The 13,090-nt window shown below is 37.5% G+C and overlaps 3 protein-coding genes and 1 pseudogene across 3 annotated transcripts; 3 read left to right on the top strand and 1 right to left on the bottom strand.

Moving 5' to 3' along the window:
- LOC104766965 lies at positions 1,845–3,302 on the top strand (annotated as a pseudogene).
- LOC104768113 lies at positions 3,134–4,365 on the top strand. Its single transcript, XM_010492044.1, has 3 exons — positions 3,134–3,139; positions 3,310–3,419; positions 3,495–4,365. Exons 1-3 carry the CDS (start codon positions 3,134–3,136, stop codon positions 4,222–4,224), a joined length of 846 nt encoding a protein of 281 aa, XP_010490346.1. The 3' UTR covers positions 4,225–4,365.
- On the top strand, positions 5,700–7,820 carry LOC104768114. Its single transcript, XM_010492045.1, has 3 exons — positions 5,700–7,167; positions 7,265–7,458; positions 7,548–7,820. The coding sequence occupies exons 1-3, from the start codon at positions 5,700–5,702 to the stop codon at positions 7,818–7,820; spliced, it is 1,935 nt and encodes a 644-aa protein (XP_010490347.1).
- On the bottom strand, positions 10,204–12,730 carry LOC104766966 (subtilisin-like protease SBT1.6). Its single transcript, XM_010490936.2, has one exon. The coding sequence runs from the start codon at positions 12,713–12,715 to the stop codon at positions 10,412–10,414; it is 2,304 nt and encodes a 767-aa protein (XP_010489238.1). The 5' UTR covers positions 12,716–12,730; the 3' UTR covers positions 10,204–10,411.

Raw genomic sequence — 13,090 nt, forward strand, 5'->3', positions numbered from 1 at the left:
TTTGGTTTTTCAAGGTTTAGTACAATACATATTACTTACTACTACTTCCAGAATTCTCTATGTGAAAATAATCATTTTTATTTCTCTTTCAATCTTAGGAAATTTCAAAAGCTTCATCTTTGATTTGCAGCAAACAACATATGATATATTGAAATCATGATCGGTTATGTAGTTACAATATCTAGAATGGTTGGAGGCGCACTTCAAGGTGTAGGCATGCTTCAATATATGAGTTATGGACAGAACGAAACAACCGACTTCATCGCAATACCCATCGCTCTCCTACTACATTCACATGCCATATAGAGAACACCATTAAAAACAGAATCACCACTTTTATATCAGAAAGTGATTCACGATGTTTGGTTCAAGTCGTTGGTTCTCCTAAGCATGTCCAAGACTTCAAAGCTTTATAAAGGATATCTTGTGGAGAAGGAGACAATGATTTAAATCAAACACTTTATTCCAAAGTCGTCAAGCTAGCAAATCAACGTCCACGAATAATTTTTACAAAGGCAAATCTTATCATGGTTTATTATGTTGTATTGGAAAATTTAACTAAATTGGATGAATTCAATTATTGAGCTTGATTAGCAAAAATATTTTACTTGGTAGTGATATATAATGAGTAAGTTCGAGTTATAATAAAAAAAATATGAACCCACAATTTGTTGACACATAACCCTACAAAAATTACAGTAACCACAATTAATTTAAGTCAAATTTTTTTCTTTCATTTTTTAGTTTGAAACCTGCAACAAATTATAAAAATACGAAAAACCAAAAAAATTGTCATTAACCACTACAAAAAACTTTATTAATTATGATATATTTGTTCCACACAACATAAAATAAAAACAAATAGTATTTCATAAACTACAAAAGAAAATTAATAAATAAAAAATAATCTAAAAACAATTTGGAGCGTTGCACGAATACCAATCTAATTATAATATAACATTTAAAATGTTAGTCAACAGTGTGATCATATATATATATTGCTATATTATTCTTTCTACTATATATTTCACGGTTAGTAAAAATTTAGGATATTTTACTGGTCAAGTCAATACGGATATATACTATTCAGTGCACCTATTTAATGTCCTTGAACTATAATTAATAGTTAAAAAACAAAATGAAATTATCAAAGTTTCCAGCTGCATCTCTTGAACTATCTAATCTGATGTTCCATCTATTTCTTCGAAATTTCACCGGATGAAAGAAAAGCCAAATATCAAATGTCAGAATCTTCGCTATCTTGAAGTTAAGGGTTTGTATTTAAAACAAAAGAGAAACGACATTTCACAAACAACACATTACATAAGCAAAATCTTGAAATAATCTTAACTTAGGAAATTAGGATTGCAAGCTTCTTCTTTCAAACGAGTTTCTCATTTACGAAATTAATAATTGAAGTAATATATAATCACGCTTTTATGAATACTTTTCTGTTAATGGAAAATGAAAAACGCTTGATCAAAAACGCAGTTAGTTCAATACTTCAATTAGATTATAATATTTTAAGTGATATATACCAGATCTGATCTGAGTTTGAATCTACTGTTAGATTTAGATTTGTAAAACAGCCAAAAATATATTGATAACAAACGAACATGTTTAGACAACAAAACAATATGTAAAGTACTGAATTACTTTTAGTGCACAAAGCACAACACACAATGACGTACGTGTACATGCCGACGACAAATCAAATATATTCCCCACTAACGAAAAAAGTTGACAAGGGTAATCTTGTAATAAGAGTAACTTTTTGTATTTTTTTTTTTTTGAACTAAAAAGAGTAATTTTTTGTATATGCTTTACTTTTTATATAAAGAAGACCTCAAAGTCTTTACCATTTGAACAGAACCAAAAAAAGGCTCTCCACGCCTAAAAAAAAAAGAAAGAGATAGAAGAAGAAGAAGAATCAAACTTTACAACCTTTAGCAGCAACAATGGCGATGGCTTTCAAGATGGTAAAACTCAGAAAACTTTCTTTCTTTCTTTCTCCGTTTTAAAGATTCTTGATTCTAATGATGATGATGGTTCATGCAGGCGACGACAGGGATGCGGGTGACGGATGAGTGTACGAACTCATTCATGGAGATGAAATGGAAAAAAATCCACAGATAGATCGTTTTCAAGATCGATGAGAAGTCACGTAAAGTCACCGTCGATAAAGTCGGCGGCGCCGGCGAAAACTACCACGATCTCACCGCTTCTTTACCTGTTGACGACTGTCGCTACGCCGTCTTCGATTTCGACTTCGTCACTGTCGATAACTGCCGCAAGAGCAAGATCTTCTTCATTGCATGGTTAGTCCTATTTTTACCTTTTTACCCCTCTTAATCATGCACTTAACTAAGGGTAAAAAAGATATTTCGTTAATACTCAACGCTAAATATAAATATTACTCTTAAAAGTATATATATATATATATATATATATTATTCTTAAAAATATAAAAATTAGCAATTATGGGTGTGAATGATTGCAGCGGTTAGAACGGACAAATCAGTTTGTGGACTGGACCGTTTTTTATTTACCATTTAGCCAATGTAATCTGCAGTGGTGCGATCCAAATAAAACAGAGACAAAACTGTTGCGGACCAACTGCGAACCACTTTTACATACAAATAGAATTGGTTTGCAACGGTCTGTAGTCCACCCAAAAATAAAACGGTCCAGATCGTAGATGGATTTGGCCGCCTTGACCGCAGTTACCATTCAAACCCTATATTTGTTGTGGTGTTGGATTTGATATGCTCTTTATACGTAAGTTTACGCTATTGTCCACGATTCATTGTATGGGCTAAAAGGATAAAATGGTAATTGTAATAGGTCGCCGGAGGCGTCGAGGATAAGGGCGAAGATATTGTACGCAACGTCAAAGGATGGACTGAGGAGAGTGTTGGAAGGGATACACTATAAGCTTCAAGCCACTGATCCGACGGAGATGGGTTTCGATATCATCCAAGACCGTGCCAAATAATAAAATTATTAACTAAGAGAGTATGGATTTGACTCACTTTGTCAATAATTAACGTTAATTAGGTATCAATTAATGTTTAATTATTGCGGGTTAGTGCTTACTTTTTCCTTTCAGTCTTACCAGCACTACCCTTTAATTATGGACGTTTGTTTGTGTTTTTGATTGTGTTGTTTACTTGTTTATAGTTATCTTTTTTTTTTGTCGGTTAAGCAAACATAAGCTACGAATTTGTCTTTAAGTAACGACATATACATCTATGAGAAATGTATCTTTGGATCAAAATATCATTTATCTAATTGTAATGGAATTGTTAGTTTCCAAGTCCGAATTCGACCAAATTTTCAGACTCATGGAACTGGAGAAGCTTATTGAGGTTACGAGGTTTGGCAAGGGAGTTTGTCAGATGTAATGTGGGAAATGGAAGGTCAGCCAGTTTTTGATATGATACATGGACTCCTTATGGCCCCCTCATTGACTATATCGGTGCGGATGGCCCCAGGGATTTGCAAGTACTCGAAAATGCCAAAGTTCGAGAGGTTTGCGCTAGTGATGGATGGATTATAACCAACCCGAGATCGGACAAGGCCCTAAACCTACAGATTTATCTAACTACCATTCAAATTCCTCATGATGATCAAGGTATGGACTCTTATGACTGGGTGGTGCAGGATCATATATGTGAAGGCTTCTCTTCATCTCGCACATGGGCTAGCGTACGACCCAGAGCAGCCTTGGTAGATTGGTTTCACACGGTTTGGTACAAGGGAGCAATACCCAAGCATGCGTTCAATATGTGGGTTACAAACCTTAACCGTCTTCCAACGAAAGTAAGGCTTGCTCACTGGGGACTGAATATCAATACAACTTGTGATCTATGTTCTTCTCAGTTGGAATCGAGGGATCATCTGATGCTCCATTGTGATTATGCCCTGGTCCTTTGGGAAGCAGTAAGAGTGAGATTGAACCTCCCTCAATTATCCTTCACCTCTTGGTCGGACTTGATCTTGTGGACAAGAACAAAGAACTGCAGGTCCCCACCAACACTTAGGAAACTGGTTACTCAATCAGTCATATATGCCATATGGAAACAGAGAAACAACCTTCATCATAATCAAGCTCAAGTGCTACCATATGTACTCTTCAAAGGCATCGATCGGGAGATAAGGAACGTGATCATTGCTAGGCGCCTAAACAAACGGTTTGAGAAACTAATGAGTTGTTGGTTGTAAGGAATCATTCTTGACTGAGATTTATTGTTCTCATGTTTTATTTTTTTGCCAAGAAAACAATTGAAAGGGTGGAAACACCACTAGTTTATTTTATATGATATTTGCAGTTTAGCAAAAAAAAAAGAAAAAGAAAAAAAAGAATTCGACCAAATTATCACTACAAAAAATATATACATTGATAGCACCTCGTAATAGCACGATTTTCAAAACTGCTATCGAAGTTGAGTTTATAATTTGGTTACCATATGATAGCATTGTATAAACGCTATAATAGTTTTTTTAAGAAGCGGGAACTAAAATCACTTATTCCGCCAAACACTCAGCAAATTTTACCAAAAAATAAAAATACTAAACACTTTATCACACTCTCTCTCCTTCACTTCACCCCTTTTCTCTTTTGGTTGCTGAAACCCTAAAATCTCGAGAGGCAATTTCGTTATTAAACTCCCCGTCGCCGCCCTCTGAAGCACCGCCGGACTTAATCTCAGTTGAAGATTGGTTTGTTCGAGTCTCTCTCCTGCACTTCACCCAGTTACCCGTAAATCTCTTACACACACTAATTCGCCGTCGCCGTCACCGCCCTCTGAAGTACCGCCGGAGTTAAGTTCTGGATTTGAGCTCCACTCGAAAGTTGTTTGCTTCCTCATATGCTTGTTTTATATAAGTTTTGATTTTTGGACATTCAATAGATTTTTTCAATTGATTCAGAGCATATTAGTACCCGATTTGTTATGAAATTGATTCACAATTATGAAATTGGAACAATATACAATTATTTTTCGACATGCAATAGATTTTTTTAACTGTATTAGAGCTCATTAGTATCCGATTAGTTATGTATCCAATTAGTCACTTTGATTTTGTTTAAGTATCCAATTGAAACTTATACTCTTTCTCTAATTATGTTTTGCAAGTGTTGCTAAGTGTACATCTTGGAACTGAACAAGCTTTTATTTATCTTCATTTACAGGACAGGTTAGTAGCTTCTTTCTTTCTGTCTCTTATGTGTATCGAACAATCTTGCTAAGTGTATATCTTGTTTTTTTTTTTTCTCTGTTTGGTTGTTTCTAAATACTGTTTTCTGTTTCTGATTGCTATTGATTTAATATATCCGATATAGTTGTCTAAATACTGTTTTGTGTTTGTGATTGCTATTGATTTAATATATGCGATATATGTGTTTGTGATTGTGATTCATGTCTAAGATTCTGTCAATAAATCGTATATGTTGTTTATGTAGTAAGGTTAGATCATATAATGGTGGACAAGGATTGGGTGCATCTTTTGCAGGTATATCATTGCATAAATTATACAGGTTAGGCTAGCTTAAGTAGGGGTTTAGAGAGTTTACCTTTTTTTTTTTCTCTTCAATTATGCAATGAAGAGCTGATCCAGCTTACGAGAGAGGGGCTTCATATTTTGTACGAGTTGTGGGTGCTGATTTGGGAGATGGTGATATGATTATATGTCCTTGCATGGACTGTCGTAACATTGATCGTCACTCAGCCAGTGTTGTAGTTGACCATCTTGTTACAAGGGGTATGGATGAGGCTTATAAGTGGCGGTCAGATTGGTATCATCATGGAGAGTTAAAGTCTGGGGTTGAAGGTGACAATAAGGTCAGTCAGTTGAATGATGAGATATATGGGTTATATCAAGCTGCTGAGTTCATGGATGATGACTTTGTTAGAAATGCTGAACTCGGTGAGATTGCAGAGTGTGAGGACAAGAAAGAAGATGAGTTTCTTGCAAAGCTTGCAGATGTTGTAACACCCTTATATCCAAGTTGTGTGAATCATAGTAAACTCTCGGCAATTGTATCCCTATTCAGACTTAAGACACAGAATGGCTGGTCTGACAAGAGTTTCAAAGATCTTCTGGAGACATTGCCGGAAACGTTACCAGAGGACAATGTGCTACACACATCACTGTATGAGGTGAAGAAATTTCTTAAGTCATTTGATATGGGCTACCAGAAGATTCATGCATGTGTTAATGACTGCTGCTTATTCAGAAAGAAGTACAAGAAGCTCGATAATTGTCCTAAATGCAAGGCTTCTAGATGGAAGACGAACATGGTTAATGGTGAAGTAAAGAAAGGTGTTCCACAGAAAGTGTTACGCTACTTTCCCATAATCCCACGGCTGAAGAGAATGTATAGGTCCGAAGAGATGGCTAAGGATTTAAGGTGGCATCAAACTAACAAGAGCAACGATGGTAAACTCCGCCACCCTGTGGATTCAGTAACATGGGATCAGATGAATGCCATATATCCTTCATTTGCATCTGAAGAAAGGAATGTGAGGCTTGGTCTTTCCACAGATGGATTTAATCCATTCAATATGAAGAACAACAACTACAGTTGCTGGCCAGTTTTGCTAGTAAACTACAATTTGCCACCTGACTTATGCATGAAGAAGGAGAACATCATGCTTACATTGTTGATACCTGGACCACAACAGCCTGGTAATAGCATTGATGTATACTTAGAGCCGCTCATAGAGGATCTTAACCATCTCTGGAACAATGGAGAGACAAAATATGATGCATTCAGTAAATCTACGTTTAATCTGAAGGCAATGCTGCTTTGGACGATTAGTGACTTTCCGGCTTATGGGAATCTTGCAGGCTGCAAAGTAAAGGGTCAGATGGCCTGTCCATTATGTGGAAAAAATACAGACAGTTTGTGGTTGAAGTTCTGTCGAAAACATGTCTATATGTGCCATCAAAAGAGACTGCCACCAAAGCATAGTTTCAGATTAAAGAAGTCGTGGTTTGATGGAAAAACTGAACAGGGGAGAAAAAGAAGGATATTGTCTGGGCAAGAAATTTCTCAAAACCTGAAAATTTTCAAAAATGACTTTGGAAATTGGAAACGACCTGTGCGCAAGAGGAAAAAGACTGAGTGTACTAGTATGGAGTCTGATAAAGAGGAGTTATCTAGTGAGTCAGAAGAGGATGAAGAAAATGATGTAAATGTAGATGAGGGAGATTTATCAAGATGTGACATACATAGAGGACTGTTTACCGTCTTTTGTAGCATGGCCTGTCACCAAAGTTGTCTTTGAAAACAACCTAGATGCAACAGGTCAGTTATCTCCTACTCAAAAGTCTGCATCTAAATCGCATAAGACACAAACCTCAACATCATGCGAGAAGTCTCCAAGAACAGTTCCAAAATCTAATGCAATGGAAACTCAAACAGCTGCACAGTCACCTCTTCGAAGATCTCCGGTAAGTTATATTAATTTATATGTTCTGAGAAGTTGATTATGGTTATGTCTCATTCCTGTAGTAATTGGTTGATATTGTCAAATTGTCAGCAAAAAAATGGAGCTATCAAGGAAAATCAGAAGTGTAAGTTAATGAATATTAGCGGAAGGAAGCGGGTTGTTGCTGAAGGACGGGTGCATTCAACTGATCCAGAGCAAAAGGTACACTATGTTCGCTTGGATCTTAACGTTGTGCGAGTTTGGATAGATATAGTCAAGGTAGATGACGCAGCGGTTTGGAGGCCATCAGATGAGATTGAGTATATGAGAGATGCACTTGGTTCATCTATCGCATGGCCAATTGATCAGTTGGTCAAATATTGACTGTTTTAAACTGATGCTTGTGCTTTTGGTAAGTATTATTTACTGTGATGCTTGTGCTTTTAGTATTTCATGTGCAAAACTGATATAAGACAATGTCCATTATTGCAGGGGATGAAGCAACTTTGGTCCAGCTAGTTTAAGACTAGTCTTATGTATTTCAAATTTGGAATGTTTTATGTTTTGCATTTTGGATTTGGAATTGTGTTTGGGATGTTATTCAGAATGATTTTGAGATGTTATATAAATGGTTTCTTTCTCTGAAATTACAGATTATATATATTACATATGATAGCATGTTCTATTTTAAAAGATAGCACTAAGTCATCAATATAATAGCAGGAGAAATTTTTTTTATGCAACTACAATAGCAAAAAAAAAAACGTTATATCATAGCGAATAAACTTAGTTACGTAATAAGATAATACAACACGAAAAAGAGTTATGAAAACATAAATTACGGCAATAAATATTTGCTATTGTACAATGATATATCATAGCACCCAATTTGAGTTGTTAGAAAAAATTAAAAAAATTTATATATGGTTATGAAAAAATAAATAACGGCATTCAGATATTGCTACGAAAAAACTAAATTAAAACATTTAACTAATGCTATTGTATATGAATTTATTATAGCTTAGAAAATTAAAGCTATCGTAGATGGGGTATCTACCATAGCTGCCGATATCATAGCATTTATGAAATCGCTATGTATTACATATGATAGAATATTTTCTAAGCTAACAATGTACGTCTTTTTGTAGTGTATGGGCATGTTTGAGATATTATTGTGTATAAGAAATATCATAGATTAGGATTCAAAATTAGGAATTATTGGGATGTTGATAGCTGAGATTGACAACCGTACAGTTGGTAAGAAGATAACTTCGAACAAATTACGTATGAAGAAGAGATTTGTTTGTCCACCTTTAACGATGTCGACGTTAGTCTTTTTAAAGTCAACTTTTCTATTTTGTAGTCTAGTATGGTCAGGTTTGCCTCCGCGTCGTGTTTAAGCATTTGTGAGGCTTTTCTACATAATGCTAAACATATTTTTCTAGTATTTTTTTTTTGATAACTCAAGTATCCCAACACTTCCCGATAGAGTATGGGTCCACGTGTTAGTTATCGGATACTCGCCAGAGCAGGGATCCACGTATTAGCTATCGGTTTGCTTGGACTAATCACGTGGGCGGCCAAACGGCACTCCACATGTCGGTTCCTGAAACACTGCAATCCGCATGTGAAATCGCAGTGGCCGGAACTTGAACTCGTGATGACGGGTACCTCAACTGAGGGTCCTTTACCACCAGAGCTATAGGCTCCGGTTTTCTAGTATGTTTTTTTATAGAAACTAAAAAATAATTACACAAATATTAATCGGCCATTTAGACCAGTTAATATGGTTTCTATGTAAAAGCAATGTTGACATTCTTATTGAGCTATTTTTTCACCAACTAAACTATTACTCGGATGGGTTTTTTTTTTGTTTTCTAATCTCTGTCAACATAGTTTTTGTGTATTACTATTACATGTATCAGATCGTGAAACTATTTTCCAAAATATAATTAAGATGTAACAAAAATAACTTTTGTTTTGATTTGGATCTATGTAGTCGTAGTCCATATTCTCCTAAAAAATCCCTACACATGTCAATTACATTTTTGCTTCTCTAATAGACACCAACATACCAAATCAGCATATCTTATCACACCATCTCGGAGAAAGAAAGAGAGCGACCATTATTTTTTTTTTATTGAATTCAAAAATATAAACGAACGATCTAAATTTTCTTCTTTTGTCTCTTCTCTTTACATACTATATACCCAAGCAAGAGCCACACTTTTCAAATAGGATAATTCTTTTTTAACTTTTCATGCGTCCTTATAAAACTCTTCAAACTTCACCAAAGAAAGAATTATTCTTTGGCTCACTTCAAATTCCAAATTTCTCGCATTATTCGCAATCCATTCACCGATTTAAGTTTTTCATGTGCTTACAAGTATGTCTAAATCGTAGCAAAATTCTTTCGAAACTCACCAATTTATGAACTTTCCAACGAGACAATCATGCAAGATTTAGAGCTCCCACTTCTTTGGCATGTTGTCAAAAAATGAGGATTGGGTCTAAAACTCTCAGGTTGTTGTATATGGGCCGAAGGAGTGACCCCAAAAGAAGGTGATGTGTATAATGTGAAGTTCAAGTTTGAGCAGTTTTAAAAATGCAGCAACTTGGCGTTGGAGGTGCTATAAAAGTGGTTCATTCATGTTTCTTATAAGAAGTAAACATAGTAGAGAAGGAGAGAAAGAGAGTACTTCTTGTGATTATGTTTGTACTAAGGCTACAAGAAGAAGCTTACCGTACAAATTCAGACATAGTACTATTGTACTAAGCAACACATTTCAGTTGAGATATAAAGAGTTTTTATAGGTTTCTTCTTTCATATATAAGGAAAGTAAAAAAGACAAACGGCAAATATAAATACCACTAAGAAGAAAAAAGGCAAAATCTAAAAAGAACCTTAAAACTTCTACGGTTACTTGGCATACAATATTCATTCATTAGTCACAATCGGCCAGACCCAACCCGACTCACAATGGGACCATCTGAGTTACAACAACGGAGCTCCGAACCACATGGCTTCCACCATCAAACCAAGTAACTGACCCAAACGCCGCACCTGACTTACCAAGCGCAAGATTCTTCGTATCCACAGTCACTGTTACAGCATAGCTTAGTTTCTTAACGGCCGACGTGAACACCAACATTGACGGCTTCACAGTCACCGTCACTCCCCTAGGCGACTCTATCCTCGCCCTATAAACTGCCTCAGACTGTCCAACGTTTGTCACTGTCCGGAACAGAGTCTTGCTTAACAAACCTCTGTTTGAGGTTGGGAACAAAGCCGTGATCGAGGGGTAATTAAGGTTCCCCGGCGACGGTTTCCTCCTCGGACATCTCACTGGCGTTCTTGTGATCACCTGAATCGTTTTCATCTCGTAGCCAATAGAGCAAAGAAACGCAATATAGTCATCATTGGTTATGTCATAGACAAGACCTGGATCAATAGCCCGACCAAGATTAAGATGACCCGAACCAAAGTCATAAGCTGTCGAACGTTTTCCAGTGGACTCATCTATCAACGAGCGGTTCGAGTTATCCACAAGGCTAGCTGTAGTCATCATAGCAGATCTTATAGCTGCCGGACTCCAATCCGGATGAGCCGACTTAAGCAAAGCCGCCGCTCCACTAACGTGAGGACAAGCCATAGAAGTACCAGAGAGAATGTTAAACTCTGTTTTCCGACGATCAGAAACTATACCCGTAGGTCCTACGGCATCTGTCCAAGCTGCTAATATGTTAACCCCTGGAGCAATCAAGTCAGGTTTTAAAATCTCCGGGTTTAACCCGTTTGGTCCTCTACCGGAAAACGAAGCCACAACCGGAGCCGGTTTAACTCCTATCACCGTCCCTCTAAAATCTATAGTAGCTATAGGGTTAAGATGAGTTGAAGCGTATCCTTTGATTCTATCTCCAGCACTTGATCCTACGTTAGAAGCAGGGATAAGGTGAGCATCTCCAACTAAGCCTTCACCGTTAGAGACTGTATTAGCGAGTATCATCCCAACACCACCTGCCTTCTTCACCACAAGTCCCTTAGCTACTCTAGGGTTGCTTCCTCGGTCGCAAATAACAACTTTGCCTCTCACAAGCTTAGGATCAAGAGAGTTCTCCATACACAAAGACGCAGCTAACATCCCATTCTTCCCCGGATAAACCACCGGAAACATCTGACCTTTGAGTGACACACCGGAGTAAAGAGAAACACCTCGAAGACGGTGTCCATCTCCAAGAACAACATCAGCCGGGAAATCTCGATCTATTGTACCCGCACCGACAGTAGTTATCCACGGCGCTAGGTTAGTCACCGACATCCCATTTGGCCCGTCGTTTCCAGCGGAGGAGGAGATAAAGACTCCCATAGACGCCGCACCGTACGAACCTATAGCGATGGGGTCGAGATAATACGGAGATGGGATCCCATCTCCTCCTCCAATGGAGATAGAGATAACATCTACTCCGTCAGAGACAGCAACATCGAAAGCAGCGAGGATATCAGAATCAAGACAACCAGAGTCTTTCCAACACACTTTGTAAGCAGCTATACGTGCCTTAGGGGCTACACCTTTAGCAACACCAGAGGCGTAGCCAGCCATATTAGCCCTAAAAGCTTGACGACCCGCCGCGGTTGAGGCCGTGTGTGTTCCATGTCCATCAGCGTCACGCGGAGAAAGAAACTCAACCGTTTTATTGATCCCACCGAACATAGCAGCTTGTTGTCCCTTTGCAAAAAACTTAGCGCCGATGATTTTCTTATTACAGTTTCTAGAGTCAAACCTAACTCCTGTCTGACAAACACCTCTCCACCGCTTCGGAACCGGTCCAAGGTTTAGATCGGAGAAGCTTCTCCGCTCCGGCCATATTCCGGTGTCTAGAACACCGATGATTACATCAGATCCGTAATCAGAGTTGGACCAGAGTCCTTTCTGGTTACGTAGACCTAAGAACTGAGGAGAACGAGTGGTGTGAAGTTCACGACGACGATCCTCAAAAACAGCGAGAACCGCAGGGAGGTTACGGAGGGTTTGAGCGTCGTCGGGGGTAACACTTGCGGAGAAGCCGTGAAAGACTGTCTCGTAGAGATGGAGGATTCGTGGACCTTCAGTGAACTCTGAAGTGTACCAATGGTAGTGCGTTGAGAAAACTGAAGGTTTCAATCCACTGTCTATACGGAATATGTAAGTCTTCTTCTCTGTTTGAAAGGAAGTGATCGGAGAACAGAGGAAGAGGAAGAAGAAGAAGAGAAGGAGAAGAAGGAAGATGAAAGAGTCCATTGTGTGTTAGTGGAGATAGTGGAGTGCTGTTGTGGTTTGAAAATTATAAAGGGAAAATAATTGTTACTTTTTTGACTAATTGTAAGTTTGTAACTACAGTTTAATTATTTTTGATCTTTCATGTCAGTTGAATGATTTATTTTTTGAATTCGGTGAAGTGAAGCAAAAGTGTGAGTGAGATAAAGTGTACGAAAGTCATGCTTTAGTGAAAATAATGTAATTTTTTTATGTAAGAGAATTAGCTGCAAATTGATTGTGGAAAAAGCATGATTTGTTTGATGATTATTTGGTTTTGATTTAAGATAGGCTTTAATTACGGTGATTAATGAGGAGAGGTGGTGGTTGTGGATATGATTTTGTCGTGGCAATGAACAT

Source organism: Camelina sativa, chromosome 19 (genome assembly GCF_000633955.1).
Source record: "Camelina sativa cultivar DH55 chromosome 19, Cs, whole genome shotgun sequence".
NCBI classification, from domain to species: Eukaryota; Viridiplantae; Streptophyta; class Magnoliopsida; order Brassicales; family Brassicaceae; genus Camelina; species Camelina sativa.

Excerpts from the sequence above, each read along its gene's own strand:
- LOC104768113 (XM_010492044.1), top strand. Across the intron at positions 3,420-3,494 it reads TGTAATGTGGGAAATGGAAG|GGATTTGCAAGTACTCGAAA; the intron begins GTCAGCCAGTTT and ends GGATGGCCCCAG.
- LOC104768114 (XM_010492045.1), top strand. The coding sequence starts at position 5,700 with ATGGACTGTCGTAACATTGATCGTCACTCAGCCAGTGTTGTAGTTGAC. Across the intron at positions 7,168-7,264 it reads TGATAAAGAGGAGTTATCTA|CATGGCCTGTCACCAAAGTT; the intron begins GTGAGTCAGAAG and ends CGTCTTTTGTAG. Across the intron at positions 7,459-7,547 it reads CACCTCTTCGAAGATCTCCG|CAAAAAAATGGAGCTATCAA; the intron begins GTAAGTTATATT and ends TCAAATTGTCAG.
- LOC104766966 (XM_010490936.2), bottom strand. The coding sequence starts at position 12,715 with ATGGACTCTTTCATCTTCCTTCTTCTCCTTCTCTTCTTCTTCTTCCTC.